Source organism: Ictalurus furcatus, chromosome 17, assembly GCF_023375685.1.
Source record: "Ictalurus furcatus strain D&B chromosome 17, Billie_1.0, whole genome shotgun sequence".
Taxonomy (NCBI): Eukaryota; Metazoa; Chordata; class Actinopteri; order Siluriformes; family Ictaluridae; genus Ictalurus; species Ictalurus furcatus.
This window is the reverse complement of record NC_071271.1, coordinates 25,372,221-25,388,025: the sequence shown is the minus strand read 5'-3', so window position 1 is coordinate 25,388,025 and position 15,805 is coordinate 25,372,221. Positions and strand designations below refer to the sequence as shown.

General features: G+C 39.4%; 1 protein-coding gene across 1 annotated transcript in view; it reads left to right on the top strand.

Annotated features, from left to right (window-relative positions):
* Nucleotides 1-15,805, top strand: part of b3glcta (beta 3-glucosyltransferase a) — a 140,456-nt gene that overhangs the window by 77,313 nt on the left and 47,338 nt on the right. The window contains exon 4 of the mRNA XM_053646294.1: nt 7,719-7,828. Coding sequence (XP_053502269.1) covers nt 7,719-7,828 — 110 coding nt within the window. The remainder of the gene's footprint in view (nt 1-7,718; nt 7,829-15,805) is intronic.

The following is a 15,805-nucleotide window of genomic DNA, read 5'->3' as shown; positions in this document are numbered from 1 at the left end:
CATTCTCTATCTCTCTCCATTTCAGACACACACTCTTTCTGCTCTCTGAAAGCAAGATCATCAGGCTGTCCTCCCACCGCTTGCTTTGCCCTGTTTGTGTCATGAAAAATGAGCCTCATTTCATAGCCCTAAAAAAAAAAAAAAATCACGAGTTCCTGCTGTTTCATCAGAATTTATGAAGCACATTGCTCACTTCTTGATAACTTATTTTTTTCACCCCTCTGCTTAAAAGCTTAAAGCACCTAATTAAAACTTGTAATGGTGCACTGGCAGAATGCCCGTGCAAAAAAGTTTGTTATTAAAAAAATTTCTCTGGCCAAGAGTTTTGCTGTGAGAGCGGAGATAAAGTTTCTTGATGTAACAGGATGGTTGGGAATAGATTCATATGTGTGTAATCAGATTTAATTGTAATAAAGCTTTTTTTTTTTTTTTTTGGAAAGGTGTACGTTAGGGGCACTTCAAGTCACTTGTGATTATGATGCCATATTAAGGTACCCCCTTCCTGGCAGCACTGAGTCAAAATGATCATAGTACATGCACTTTATTTGAAGAGTACTCATTGCTAGGCACTGGTTTTAGCTGATTATTAAATAAAAAAAAAACATGGATTTGACATTTTTCACAGACACCTACTATCAGAACACTTTGTATGTATACAGTTACTACCTGCAGTCCATTGCTGTGCAGTTTGTGGGCACCTCTCGACCTCATCCATCAGTAAAACAGGACCACTATAGAACCAGATAGTATTTGGTGGTGAAATAATACGTCAACTGAGATTGAACTGCATACCTGTCAGTTGCTGATTGTGGACCCTACTGTCTTAGTAAACTATTACTTGATTACTTTTCTTATGATGGATTTTTTTTTTTTTTTTTTAATAAAACCAAGTCATAAGTCATAAATCTTGTTTGAACTTACAATATGTGTGGTGCGGCGTGCTTGGTTTCCCACATAATGAATTATTGAGCTTATCTTTACCTTTAATATTATCTTTAATCTTTAGAGAAAATACAGAGAAGTGTGTGAAATATAAAAAAAATAAATAAACAAAATAAAGCACAAGAAGTCATGAATTTTGCAGAGTTGTATTTCAAATGTGGTTGCACTAGGTATGTTGGACAGGGCCATCGGGTTATAAGATATGTAGGGAGCAGAGAAGGTGAATAGTAAGCAGTTTGGACTGACTTGAAGATGGTTAGAGAGAAAAAAAAATAGGCGGAAAAACGTATTGTGGGTAAAAAAAAAAAAAGAAATGAACACAAAATCAAACAAACTCCGCGATATTAGGAGGAGCTTGCCATTTTTCAAAATTACCGCAGATTTTCCGCAGGTTTGGCGTCATCACAACGCGAATTCAGCCAAAGCACTCTTCCATTCATGTGTGTCGAACGTGAGTACAGCTAAAATGTCCCAAAAAACATCGCTGCCAAAGTCGGTGCAAAACAATTTCATGCAGTTGTAATTTCACCATTTCAAGTCGTTTACCTCTGTGAAATCCTGTACGGACTGCTTAAAGCTGCCGGAAGAAAAAGATGGGAACAAACAGTACCTACGCTATTATTGGAGATTCTGTAAATAGATGATATTAGAATCATTCATAGGCAATTGACCGGTCAACGTTCTGTACCATTTGTAGCTCCACCTGTATGTCCTGCCTTGGGTCACATGGTATGTGGGTAAGAAAAACTAACCAGATTCAGTGTGGGTACTCACTAGGCAGTGACATGTGCCATTCCAATTAATAATCTGCTACTTGATGATGCTAGCTCAGAGATCCCTTTGCCAGGCTGGAGATCAAACTTGAATCTATCATCTGGCGAAGAGTGGTGGACATGAGTGGTAGTTTCCTGTGACTCACCCACTGGGAACTGTTATAGAATAATGGCTCAGTTTGAATCATATTCTGGGGAGATCAAGGCTGTGTTGGCTTTCAGCAGCAGTCTGGAGGACATGAAGCAGATGTTGGCTAAAATGTTGGTGGCAAATCAGTTGACCTTAAATATAACAGAAGACCTTCGGTTTGCCATCAAGTGCACCCATGTGTAGACACCAGAGAGGGAAGTCTGTGTTAAATATTTCCTTTGGCAAAAATGGCCCAAGGGAACGGACCAAGGGAACTAGTCCACTTATCCTTTTCAGGGTCACGGGGAACCTGGAGCCTATCCCAGGGAGCATGGGGCACAAGGCAGGGTACACCCTGGACAGGGTGCCAATCCATCACAGGGCACAATCACATACACACTCACACACCCATTCATACACTACAGACACTTTGGACACACCAATCAGCCTACCATGCATGTCTTTGGACTGGGGGAGGAAACCCCCGCAGCACGGGGAGAACATACAAACTCCACACACACAGGACCACGGTGGGAATCAAACCCCCGACCCTGGAGGTGTGAGACAAATGTGCTAACCACTTAGCCACCGTGCACTGAGAGGGAACTCTGTGTTAAATATTTCCTTTGGCAAAAATGGCCCAAGGGAACTATTCCATGTTAGTTGATAAAATTGCCCTCAAGCTTGTGGAGCCTGAAGGACTTGTATCAGTGAAACACATGTTTCAGAAGTCTGGATCATCATTACTCTCGACTGTGGCCTCACATAAAGATATTGAAGTTGCACAACAAAGCACCAATGACTACAGCCTCATGTGAAGATACTGAAGATGCACAGGTAGATATAGATATAGATATAGGACCAACAATAGTCACAGCTGTCATGCCTCTGCCAGAGGAATACATTGATGTGAACTTCAGTGGTAGAGAATGGTGATGAAGCTGGTCAAGAAACCTGAGGGCTTTGGTACACCATTTGTTGTAGCAGCCAGTACTTTCAAGACAGACACTGATATTGATCTGTAAGCTGGCTAAAGGAACAATGCTTTGACACAATGCCATGGACTGTGCCATGGAGATGGGGGTATTCAAACCAAAGAGCTGGGATGCAAAGGTATCCAGCAGTGTCATATTCCTTTAAGACACTGAACTGATCATTGTTTATCAGATCAGAAGCATTGCAAAGAAGAACTATGAAGCAGTTAATATCAAGTTCTTCATGAAGTTGAGCTCCACACCAAGCTGTATGGTGAAGACCCATTCTCCTCAGTTTCATGATGCTGCAAGCTAGTGTGACCTACCTCTGGTTATCTGCGTTACAAGCGTTTTTTCTACTCACTGGTTGGCGTGATACCAGGCCTTCCAGTTTGTCTCTGTTTTCATGACCTCAATTTCGACTCAGGAAAAGAAGTCATCATACTCTCCTAATAGACTCATATTGATCCACATTATGCTTGACCAGAAGCCTTTAACTGTTTAAATAAGGGGATACATTAGAACTGTTAACAATTTCCTTAATAAAGAACTCCCATTGAAACTATTATGCTCTATCATGTACACGTGTAAATAATGGCATTTTTTTATGGTGCAGGAATGAAAGTGTCTGTAGAGCACAGGGTATTTTTGCAATCTGTGTGTTTTGTTTTGTTTTCTTCATATATTTTAATGAACATGTTCACACAAGCTGGGTTGTAGAAAACAAATTCCCATTACAGCTGCAGTCTTGCTGAAATCAGAAGGACACAAACAAGATGGAGAGATGGAATAATCACGTTTTTCCTTTTTTTTTTTTTTTTTTCTTTTCCCTGAGCCTTCTTTTGCTAAAGCATCATTACCGAAGTAATCATAAAAAAAAAAAAAAAAAACGGTAAAGTATGCCTTTGAACAAACTCTTTCGCTAACAGTTTAAATCATCTCACACACACACACACACACAAACACAACAGTGCTGTTGGGAAACTACAGATGCATTCAGTATGGTGATATTGATGAGCTTGGGGCCTACGTTCCATCCAAGTGGTGAACTGAATTCCCTGCTTTATTCGCTTAACTTTTCTAAGAGCACTTTGGCACCAATAGAGAAATACCTCTGAGTGTGTGTGAATATATTTGTGTATCCAGGTGTGTTCTTTGTTGCTGTACAGTTGCCTTATGATGTGTTTTATGACTCATTTTGTTTGGGGTGATGTTTATACACTCTGGCATGCCAACACTTACTTCATCCCTTATGTTTAATTCAATTCAGTTCAATTTTATTTGCGTAGCGCTTTTTACAACGGACATTGTCTCAAAGCAGCTTTACAGAAACATATAAACACGGGATAGAGATTTTAAATGTGCGAATTTATAGTTTAGTCGTTGCTTTCTCTTAGCATCAGACATCTGTCTCACACTTGTATGTAATTATTTGGTGGAAAATTAGTCTTGATGCACTGTTTGGTCTTTTAACATTTCCGACAAATTATTATTATTATTATTATTATTATTGTCTAATTTTTAATTAATGTAAATGAACGTGCAGTTTAGAACCTTGATGACTGAAAGGTCAATCCAAATGTCACTCCTTTTCATGCCAGTAACGACGGCGACGCAACTAACAGCAGCTTATTCCAGCTTCAAACTCAGTCCAACCTGCATTGTTGTAGCGTAATCCGCAGAACACAATAGATAAAATTAAAAGGTCCTGTCCTTATCTCACTGCCACACTGGTTGAGTATTGAATATAAAGGTTACAGCGGGTGCTGTGACGTTTGAGAAATGTCATGGATTTGTCAGCTTCTGACTTGTCTTTTCACAATATCACAGTTAATACCGTTTTGAATATTACAACAGAGCAGCACTGGCACGCAAATCAGAAGCTTAGCCATAAAGAAGCATGACTTCTGATTATTTGAAGGTCGAACACATTTAAATATTAATAGTCAAATAGTCTAAATTCACACGCAAGGATTTTGCTTTAAAGAAGAGCTTTGAAGGACGGCTCGCGGAGGCCAGTGGGGGGAAAATTACAATTTTGAATACAATACAAGAGCAGTGTCAAAATTGCAGACGCAAATACATCTCAAATGCCTCACAAAAAGCCTTTTACGGACAGGATTAAAATCACATGGGCATCTGGGGTAATTTTCCATTTCACAGGTGCACTCTATGACTTTATTCCTGTCCGGATCTGCCACGTGGGTGTTTTTCTCAGGCCTTCTCTGGAAAAAAATTAGAAATTACATGTCAAAGTAATTATCTACAGTTTTTCGCCAAGCTCAGTGCTCGTGTGATCATTTTAGTCCGATGCACATGTCTGTGATTTTCTACGCAGATGATGCTTCACACTGTTAAAAAAAAAAAAAAAAAAAGAAAGAAAGAAAAAGTTTGACTGCTGCTACTTCCTGTGTTTGGTCTCATGGCATGCGTCTCAGCGATCCTCCTCCAGATAAACACTTCCCGAAAACAAAAAATGAATGCTTCTGGAATATTTTGTAAATTATTCTCTTATTGTATTTTCACATTATGTTGCTGGAACTTTGGTTCACACCAAACTGAAATAAGTGCCAGCATCTCTTCTCTACTCCAGTGCCTCTTTAACCGCTTGGACGCCACGTCGTGAATGTAACACGATCATATATTTGATAAGTAGAATATACAACCCACTAGAAACTCACTCCTCCTGCCCGGATGCGAGATTTTTATCTCTGAGGTTACGTGTAGAATATGCATCACCGACGTCCCCTGCTAAACAAATCCGATCCGAATCGGGCTAAAGACTCAAAACTAGCGAGAAATGCTTGGTCGTAGAAAAACACAGTGGACACACTTGTCATCTTTTTAGGAGGAAAAAAAAGTTAACACCGGGGGGCGAGACACTAGACCATGCCTACTTCCAATTTTGATATGAAAACAGATATGGATATTTTAAGTCCTAAAAAATGACTCATCAAATACATACATATATAATGGCATTGTGTTACACCGCCGTAAGACACAATGAAATCCTATTCTGTTGTATCGTTGCCCATTTTAAATGTAACTTTTGTACTTTAGAGCCTTTAAGATGCACATTGTATCATCTCAGGTCCTCTAGTATTGACAGAGCCTGAAGGGATGTTTTGCCTTGAGGCTCGGTTTGGTCGTGTCATTCAGCTCGCTCTGCACAGGTGTAATTGCTGTGTGCTGTGTTCAGCAGTTTTGCCTGTTTATACTTGCTGACAGAGACAGTTTGCTACACTGTGATTTTTTTTCAGAGCGTAAATGAATGCAACATTACATGAACTGTGATGTTTAGTTCATTCTGACGGTATGGTTTAACTAATGAAAGTGGTGTATTACGGTATATTGGGATGTTAATTAAGCGCGGTCATTAATACGAGGCTTATTGTAGCATTAAGTCTGGACAACAGGAGAGTTTAGTGAGGAGTGATGGCGCAGGTTGTACATCAGTGTTCTGTGCTTTTAATGTGGGTGGAATGTATTCTGGACTGGATTATGATCCTGCTTTCTCTGGGTCAGCTGTCTGGAGGAGGTGGTTGCATTACTAAGTGAACAATATGCATTTATTCTGCATGATGTGATGTGTTATGATGTGTTTGGAGAAATATACTGAATCTGTGCATCTAAGAACTTGGAAAATCGAGTGTTTTCTGACCCTCTGGTTTCGGAGGGGAGAAGAAAAGAAAAATGTACCTCCTGTTTTACGGTTTATAGATGAAAAAAAAAATGTTACGTAACGTACATAAAAATACATGTTTGCTATAAAAAAAACCATTACAATAATAAACCAACTGATTCTAAAGTTTTTACATGCTCTAGTTAGCTAACCTGAAGAGTTCAGTTGAACACGGTGGTGTCTTCTAACATAAAACACATATAGCTTTAGTCCGTTATTATTTAAAGCATGAAAAGTTCAGACAGACTCAAACTCTCAAGTAGGTTGCGGAGTCAGGAGTCAGTGGCATTAAGGAAAACAGCTCCTATAAGACCTAGAACTGAAATACTGACCTTTTACAGAGCTGCAGAAGGGGACAAAGATACCAAAATAGCAATGCGTTAAGGTAGGCTGTTATTCAGAAATGAAGGAGACATCGACACAAAGACACAACCAAGACGAACTAAAGATGAATCATGTGAAATGCCTGCTCAAACCTGCTTGGCTGATAGCGGCCATGTTTTTGAGGTAACTCGGGCGTTATTTGAAGTCCACTTTCAAGATTGGCGCAGTAGAGGAGTTGGGAGAAAACGTTAATATATCGCTGTGTTTCAGCATTGTCGAGATAGGGGCGAAAACGTAAAATGCTGAACGATAGCGCCACCGTTTGGGCTCATTTCTACGAAGTGGCATTTCTCTATGACTCACCGTTTGGTCTGCGTGATTCATGTTGAGAAAGTCAAGAATAAGAAAAAGAAACGAAAAGAACAAAAACAATAGGATTCCAGCAGCTTCAGTGCTTGGACCCCTAATACAAGGCCAGAACCTTAGAATAGGAACAACAACAGAATATCATTTTTGATTGATTCATAAAGTAATAAACAAAAAAAAACCCAATAATAAATAAATAAATAAATAAATAACGTCAGTCATGTCGGCTTCATCATGTTTTTTTCACTCAACTGTAACAGAAAAGACAGTGAAGATGAAATGTTGTGGCCTTTCTTGCTGACAAACAAGGGATAAAATCTTTAATGACAAACAATGCGTAAAAACCACTAACCAAAACAAAAAATGGCATTCCGACAAACCGAATATTAAAATGGCAGTTGTTGTTACTGGGTTTTTTTTTTGTTTGTTTGTTTGTTTGTTTTTTGATGAGCTACATATACAGGGGTGAAATAATGCACATGCATAACTGCACACAAGGGTAACACAAATCATACTTGTGTTTGCAGACCTGAGGGAGGTGGTGTTTGTCATCCAGAGCCAGAGGAACTCCTTCCATGCTCAGCGAGCACAGAGACTCCGAGCGGATCTGCTCTCACAGGCTGAAGCGCTCCAAGAGGTACACTCACCCTAAATCACAGCCCGTGTATCCTAAACATATCCCCATATGCTTTTCCACTTTATTTATTCATTATTATTATTATTATTATTATTATTATTATTATTATTATGAAATTGTATTTATTTCCCTTTTTTTAGCCTCACATACAGTCGTCTGTCATCACTCTGTATGTGGTTTGTCTTCTTCCAGATACCGCATGGTGATGTAGTTGCTAACAAGTGTTTTTGAGTAGCAAGTTATACTTTTTTGAAAGCTATTCACACATCGCTCTCTACACAAACTCACAAATTGGCACAGCATTACATCTCATAAAGCCAGCGTTTCTCAAAATAAACTATCAAAACGACTATACAGGAGTTCTCCTAATAAGGACAGTTTGTGAATCATAGTGCAGTGACCTAAAACACACACACACACACACACACACACACACACACACGAACACCTGGTGGCATTATGTCAGCTGCATACATATTTCCTGTAAATATTTGATGTTGAGCAGTATGGTGGCACAGCAGGGGTTTGATCCTGAGGGTCTCGGGTTTTCTCTCATCTCCCAAAAACATGGTGGCTGGCGAAATGTCAATCAGGTCAAATTCAGGGTATATTCCTGCTATTTCCCGGGATAGGCTCCTGATCCCGCATGACCCCGTCATGGATAAAGTGTTCCCAAAAGGTGAACGAATGAAATTTTAAAAATGTAGAAGTTGTGTAATTTGTATAGTCCGTAAGAATTTTTTATATTAATATTTCATTTAATTTTTAATATTCTAATTATCTTGTTGTTGTTTTTATTTGTGTATATCTATTGTGTAGGTTTTCTTTGTTTTCTATAAACATTATTTTTCACATAGACGTACGTACACAGCTTGTGTATAAAAGGGGCAAACAAAGCTGAATGCAGAATCTCCGAATACCGATAAACTCACCCACGCCACACACATCACTGTGTTAATGTTACTGCTGTGCTGAGAACGGTTCAACACCCCAGGATAATGTCCCCACAGCGGTGGTCCAGTGGTGGTCCATTTCATTCTGATAGCAGATGAAAAGTGTGTGTGTGAGTGTGTGTGTGTGTGTGTGTGTGTGTGTGTGGAGGGAATGTAAGCAAATGCGAATAAATTATTCAGAATGAACAGTATGTGTTCTAAATGGACAAAAATGCAGATAGGATTAGGATTGTTTGTTTGTTTGTTTGTTTGTTTGTTTGTTTTTGGTTGACAATACAGATGTTCATCAGGGAACACACAAAAAAAAAGTCTTCAGTCTTCACTCTCATATGGGTTTGAGGGAGCGGTCAGATATGAAGCTTGCAGTACATGTAGTGATGTAGCTGAAGGTGAGGAATCAGATTATAATTGATTCCTCAGATCTCTGATTCCTCAGGAATCAAATGTGTCAGATTCAAAAATCCATAGACAGTCAAACATCGAATAGGAATACCTAACAATTCCATCGAGCCCTAACAGTTCTGGGGTAATGATGAATTTGAAGTGTTGCCATGGGGGTAGTTACCATGGGGGTAGTTACCATGGGAGTAGTTACCATGGGGGTAGTTAATCAGTATTAAGCTCACCTAATTCAAGTGTATGTTCTTCATTGAAAGGGAACGAGTCTGTGGCAGCCAATCGTTGCAGGTTTTTCTCTACTTTGATTGGAAAAAAAAAGTTATTTTGCGCTTCTTTATAAATTATTCTTTATAAAGACTGTAATTTCATGATCGTGTTAATGCTTCTCTCACCTCAATGTGCTGTTTAAGCCACAAGCAAGAATGCAGTTACACTGAACATCGGCACATTATCCTGCACGTCGTGCCTACAGCCACATAAAAGCCCGCGCTGATCTTCAGCACGATTGCGAGCGCAGTATCGCTTTTATTTCAACAGCTCTATAAGCAAGAAGTTAATATCAAGTAACTGACATTTCGAACACAAACGGCTAAATGTTCTGTTTATTTTTGCTCTGCTAGCAGAAACGGTTCCAGAAGAAGCCACGCTCACGCTCGCTCACATTTCCAGTTCAAAACTGCTTCTGGTGAAATGGTTTTTCCTTCTCGTCTTTATCTGACAAGTGTCCATATTTGAAGTCAAACGTTTTATAACTGAAAAGTATCATTTGCGGGGCGCACGGTGGCTTAGTGGTTAGCACGTTCACCTCACGCCTCCAGGGTCGGGGGTTCGATTCCCACCGTGGCCCTGTGTGTGTGGAGTTTGCATGTTCTCCCCGTGCTGCGGGGGTTTCCTCCGGGTACTCCGGTTTCCTCCCCCAGTCCAAAGACATGCATGGTAGGCTGATTGGCGTGTCTAAAGTGTCCGTAGTGTATGAATGGGTGTGTGAGTGTGTATGTGATTGTGCCCTGCGATGGATTGGCACCCTGTCCAGGGTGTACCCCGCCTTGTGCCCCATGCTCCCTGGGATAGACTCCAGGTTCCCCCGTGACCCTGAAAAGGTAGAAGATGGATGCATGGATGGAAGTAAGTTTGCCATGTCCACTGATGACGTCAGTAACATAACTGTAGTAATGGTTTCAAAATAGGAAGTGGAATTTGACATGACGATCGGAGCGATACGCATAGTGAAACGTCCCGGTGTGGTTAGAGGACATATATGAGCACTCTTTGGAATGCTGCTCGACCAATCAAATTAGTGTTGTATAAATAAATGATCATTAATAAACGGCACTGAGTATAAAGGTTCACTGTAGAAAGCTAAATGCTAAATTGTTCTGTACTGTTTTGAGAAAGTGGTGCTAAAAATGTGGGCGTTTAAAGCTGTAAGTCACATTTCTTCGAGTTACGATGAAAAATTCACATCCTTCACAGTGTTGTATTCTGTACCGAGGCCTCCTGTTTGAGATGGTGCGCGGATGTTTAATGGAACATAACCTATCTATTCTTATACCATCAACGCTTCCACTATATAATGCCACATCACGTCCAGCAGTGTCCTGACTAAGCTCTGCATGACGGGTTGCACTAAAACTCTAAGAAAGCCTCGTTCTAGAAAACACCAGGAGCCCGGTTCCACTTTAGAGAACTCCGATCCGATCTGAAACAGATCAACCACCTTCTACCTTCATCTGATTTTATTTTCTGTTTAGCTTTCTATGTTTCTCCATTCCTAAAAAAAACAGAGTGTACTGTGTTCTTTTTTCTTTTCTTTTCTTTTTTTTTTATAAATGTGATCGAGTTATATAATGGTGGTTTATTCTGATCTGTCACCCGCCTTCTGGCGCTGTAATTTCCCCCTGTTCAGCTCTCTGGCCTGGTTGGAGGCGTTGTCTGATGACTAATAAGCACACCAAGAGTTTAGCTTCGAAGTGTGCAGGGTAGATGTTCTTGACATGATATAAGAAGATCAGTGATGTCAGCTGAAGAGAAATATCTTCTCTGTTGACTGATTGTCAGTGATGGCTGTGTTATATTCTAAACCCTGCTTAATATGGTGTAATCAATAGCGCTTATGCTAACACTGAAGCTAAAGGACTGCTTAGAAGTAGCACAGGGTCCATTCTGTATGAATGTGGCTATGCAAGACGCTACCCAATATAATGTTTACAGTGACTACGTTTACATGGACGGCAGTAATCTAATTATTGACCTTACTCTGAGTAAGACAGTAATGTGATTAAGGTGTTTACATGAGTCGCTTTTAGAATACTCCTGTCATGTTCCCGTTTTATATGTTTTAGAACATAATCAGATTAACAGCCCGCGTCATTACGTCACCGCGCCACGCCGTCCGACGTCCCTCCAGAATTTCACGTATCAACATACAGTTCGTCTTCGTTATGGACCCGTATACAGTTTTGGGTGTTTTAATTTAATATTTTTTTTTACGAACGCTTTAAGTGCAGTTAATTATTTGTCATGCTGTACGTGCTAATAGACGACTGCTTGAAACCGTGGGCTGCGTCTCAAACCGCGTAATTACCGTCTATATAGTAGTCGAGATGCATGTATTTTCCCCCACTACAGGCCTATAGTAGGAAAGTATGCGGTTTGGGACGCGGCCGAACTCTCTTGTTCGGCGTAAAACGTAAAACTGCCGTGTGTGATCGTGTCCTGTCGCAAAATGCGGTGAAAACTCTCACACGACGTTCATAATGTGATTAAGGTGTTTACATGTCTGTAATACTCGTCCATAATGCGACTAAAACAGCAGTACTCCACCTGTCTTAATTCCATTAGAGCTCAATTCGATTATGACCGTAATCAGATTAAGGGAAGTAAAAATTGCTGTTTACATGGTAGTTTCTTAATCAGAGTATGGTCTTAATCGGATTAAGAGTGGATTATTGTTGTCCATGTAAACGCATTGTTTTGTTTGCATGACCAAAACGGATTTTTTTTTTCTTCATTGCCATTAGCAGATTTGAATTGGGCTGGACTATATTTTGGTCGAATAATTTCAGGTCTACCAATGTACCAGTCAGTTTTAGCCATCTCCCTTTTAGCCGTTAGCAATTTACCCCAACCAGAGAAACCAAAGTGACTTCTTTCCTGCTGACTCAGCATCTTTGTGCCCGAGCGTGTGTGAAACATCATCTAAGGATACGTGTTAGCATTCTATTTACAATATTTAGTGTAGTGGTTAACGTGTGCTAGTGATAGAGGTGGTTCTAAGACTTTTTTTCATCGAGGCCCAAAGGCATTAACAGGATGACCTTGTTCAGGCATTAAAACGGTAGCTAAGTATTTTTTTTTTTTAAAGGTTTTGGCACTTTTCTGGTGATGCTGCGCGAGATGAGATCAACCTTCATGTCATTTCTGTAGCCTTCTATCGTACAAATGTGAAAACGTGTGAGCCTACCAAGAATTCCCAGAATCGCCGAATCTGAGCCGGCTCCACTGTGTGATAGCAGGGAAATAAATATTCCTTTATTTCTTTCTATTGTATCACACACGATGAGTGCTGTTCCTGCATGTTATAATGCTGTGCTCTGCTGAACAGTGTAGTGTATCTTGGGGAAATCGCAGTGGATTGCAAACAAGCTGCCGTCTAACTTTACTTTATTATCTGTGACCACTGTGTCGCTAGAAATATGTACAAAATACACCAGCACCATGACTCATGTAGCATCGCTCTGTCATTCCTACATAATTCTGGAGTGCTAGTGCTGTTCGGGAGTTGTTTACATCGCTGAGAAGATGTACGAGATCTGACACGGCCGTTTCCAGAACAGTGTTGTTCTGGAAGAACGTATGACTTTTGCAGCCTTTGCTTAATTACGTCTCGGTCATACAATATAATTAAAGATCTACACTTCCAGACAAAACATTTCTGTAGACATTACAGTGGCTTGCAAAAGTATTCAAACCCCTTTACAAGTCATCAGAACGGTCTGATTTGGAAATAACTCTTTCAGACAGTGTTCTAGCCAGTAATGCTTTTGCAAACCAATATGCTCTTAAAGTAAATTTAAAAAGTCATAATGATTTATGTATCAGCAGATCTTTTAAAAAATAATAGCTGAAAAGTGCTGCTTGCATAAGTATTCAACCCACCGTTTGCTACAATAACAGCTTGTTGGGTTAAGTTCCTACCGGCTTTGTTTGGAGGTGATTCTTCCTGGTAGATTTGCTCCAGATTCTTCAGTTTGGTTGGATGTTGTTTGTTGGAAGCAGTTTTCAAACAGCACCACAGATTCTTAATGGGGTTTCAGATCTGGATTTTGACTTGGCTGCGGTAGAACGTTCACCTTTTTTGTTTTTAACGTCTCATGCATTGCTTTGGCCTTGCCTTCGGGATCACTGTCCTGCTGAAAGTGATGTTTCTCCCAAGCATTAGTCTTTTCATAAGGTTCTCTTGTAATACACTCCCTTCCGTACTTTTCTCCGTCCATTCTTCATTCAGTTTGGATAAGAAGTTCATGTTCTGCGGATGAACAGCGTCCCGGAGTACGATGCTGTACACCGTGTTTCACTGTAGGGATTTTTTTTAAATATCTTCTCTTCAGACAACAAATCTCTCGATCTTGGTCTCATCACCCCGAAAACCACATCTTTACCGGGTCACTCTCATGCTTTCGTATGGCTCGTATTGAGCACAGGTTTCTCTATAGACACACTTCCTATACAGTCCTCAATTATGCAGAGCTCTTGAAAGGGTTGTCCTGTGCATCTTCAGGATACTCTCAGCCACTGTACTCTCTAACTCCTTCAGAGTGACTGTTGGCCTCACTGTGGATTCCCTCACCAACCTGCTGAGTTTTGAGAGACGACCTTGTCTAGGTAGTGCTTGGATGGTGTGATGCAGCTTCCACTTCCTCACTATTGAACCAGCAGTGCTTATCAGGATGCCCACGCTTTTAGATATCATTTTACACCCTTTGCCTTTGTTATGAAATTGACTGACAGTCTACTGTAACTAAACTGATTTTGGTCCATGAAATGAGACTGATTTCACAAGTGAAGGTCAATTATAAGTCAGTAGTTTCCTTGTTAAGACAATATATTTCATCTGGAGTTTCTGGAACCTGGTGGGTTAAATACTTATGCAAACAGCATGTTTCGGTTTTGTTTCTTCTTTGAAATACTTGCTGATTTGAGAATTTATTTTGACTTTGAAATTGCACTGTAAGAAAACATGAGTTTGCAATAAAAATACTTACGGGACAAATATGCATAGATATCAATTGTTATTCAGACAAATCTGATAAATTCCAGACGGGTTGAATATTTATATTTTTTTAAACCACTGTATATTTTAGCATTTAAAAAAAAAAAAAAAAAAAAGGCTTCCTTTTTAAATAATTCAACTTCCGACAAATCTATCCAAGAAATAGATAGAACTGAAAAAAAAAAATGTTTATTATTCTTTCAATAAACGTTAGAAATGATTTAATTGGAGCAATCTAATCAGAAAAATACGCTCGGATGCTTTGCAGTTCATTTTGCACTGTGTCTATGGATACGTCTTTTATTATTCATCTTTAATTATTGATCCAAGTGTGCCTGCCTTTAATATAGCATTCATTTAGAGTCTTATTAGGATCTGTCTGAGCGCGAGTAGCTAATCGCGTCCATAAAGATTGAATTCTCCTTATTTAATCGCTATTCGATATCATTTTGTTTGGTATGTGGCAGTAATGACGATTAAACTGTAATAAAACATCAATTCTAGAGGTTCTTTTTGATAGGCAGTTTATATCTCTTGGATCTCGTTCTGGTGAATGCTGATTAAACGACAGATCATTAGTGGTGCATTTTTTATTTTATTTATATATATATATATATATATATTTTTTTACAAATATTTGAAGCATGTTGCTATGGGGTTTAATAACACCGAAAAGATCATCTTGTCATAGCATGCTGTAAGAGTGAGCTTTTTCAGACCCCAAAATATTTTGCATGGATGCAAGTCCTGCCTCTCCATGTACGCAATTAGACCCCGTTCTCTGGCTAATACCACAAATTAGCCACATATTATCCTACCAAAAATGTTTAATGAGGTTAGGAACTTGTGCTTATTCGACTCATGTATTATAACATCATACAGTAAGCTTCTCTGTGTGATGAATTGTAAGTAAGTATACACACAGCCATCTGTGGGGGTTTTTTTCCAATCTGTGATGGTTTGTAAATGAATCGTTACACCTGAGTGGCCAACATTTTGAGTAATTAACTGTTTATTCGGAAACGAAACACTTCACTCTGTCTGATAGAGCTGCGTGATAATAGCTGGAATGAGCATCGTAATTATGTTGTGCAATGTTGAAATCGTGATTCTTTATCATCATTATTCAGGCAACAGAGGAGCGAAATAGCTTTATTATTCCACATCATTATCTCAAAGAATCAGCCTTTCTTTCACACGGCATAGTATAAACTTATTATTCCTGTAAATGTATGAAGCTCAGTCTAAATAAATATTAGAAAATGTTTTTCATCATAAATCAATGAGCAATTTTTTTTTTTTTTTTTTTTTTTTTTAACATTTTGGGAAATTTCTCTGTAAGAAGCTGGAATG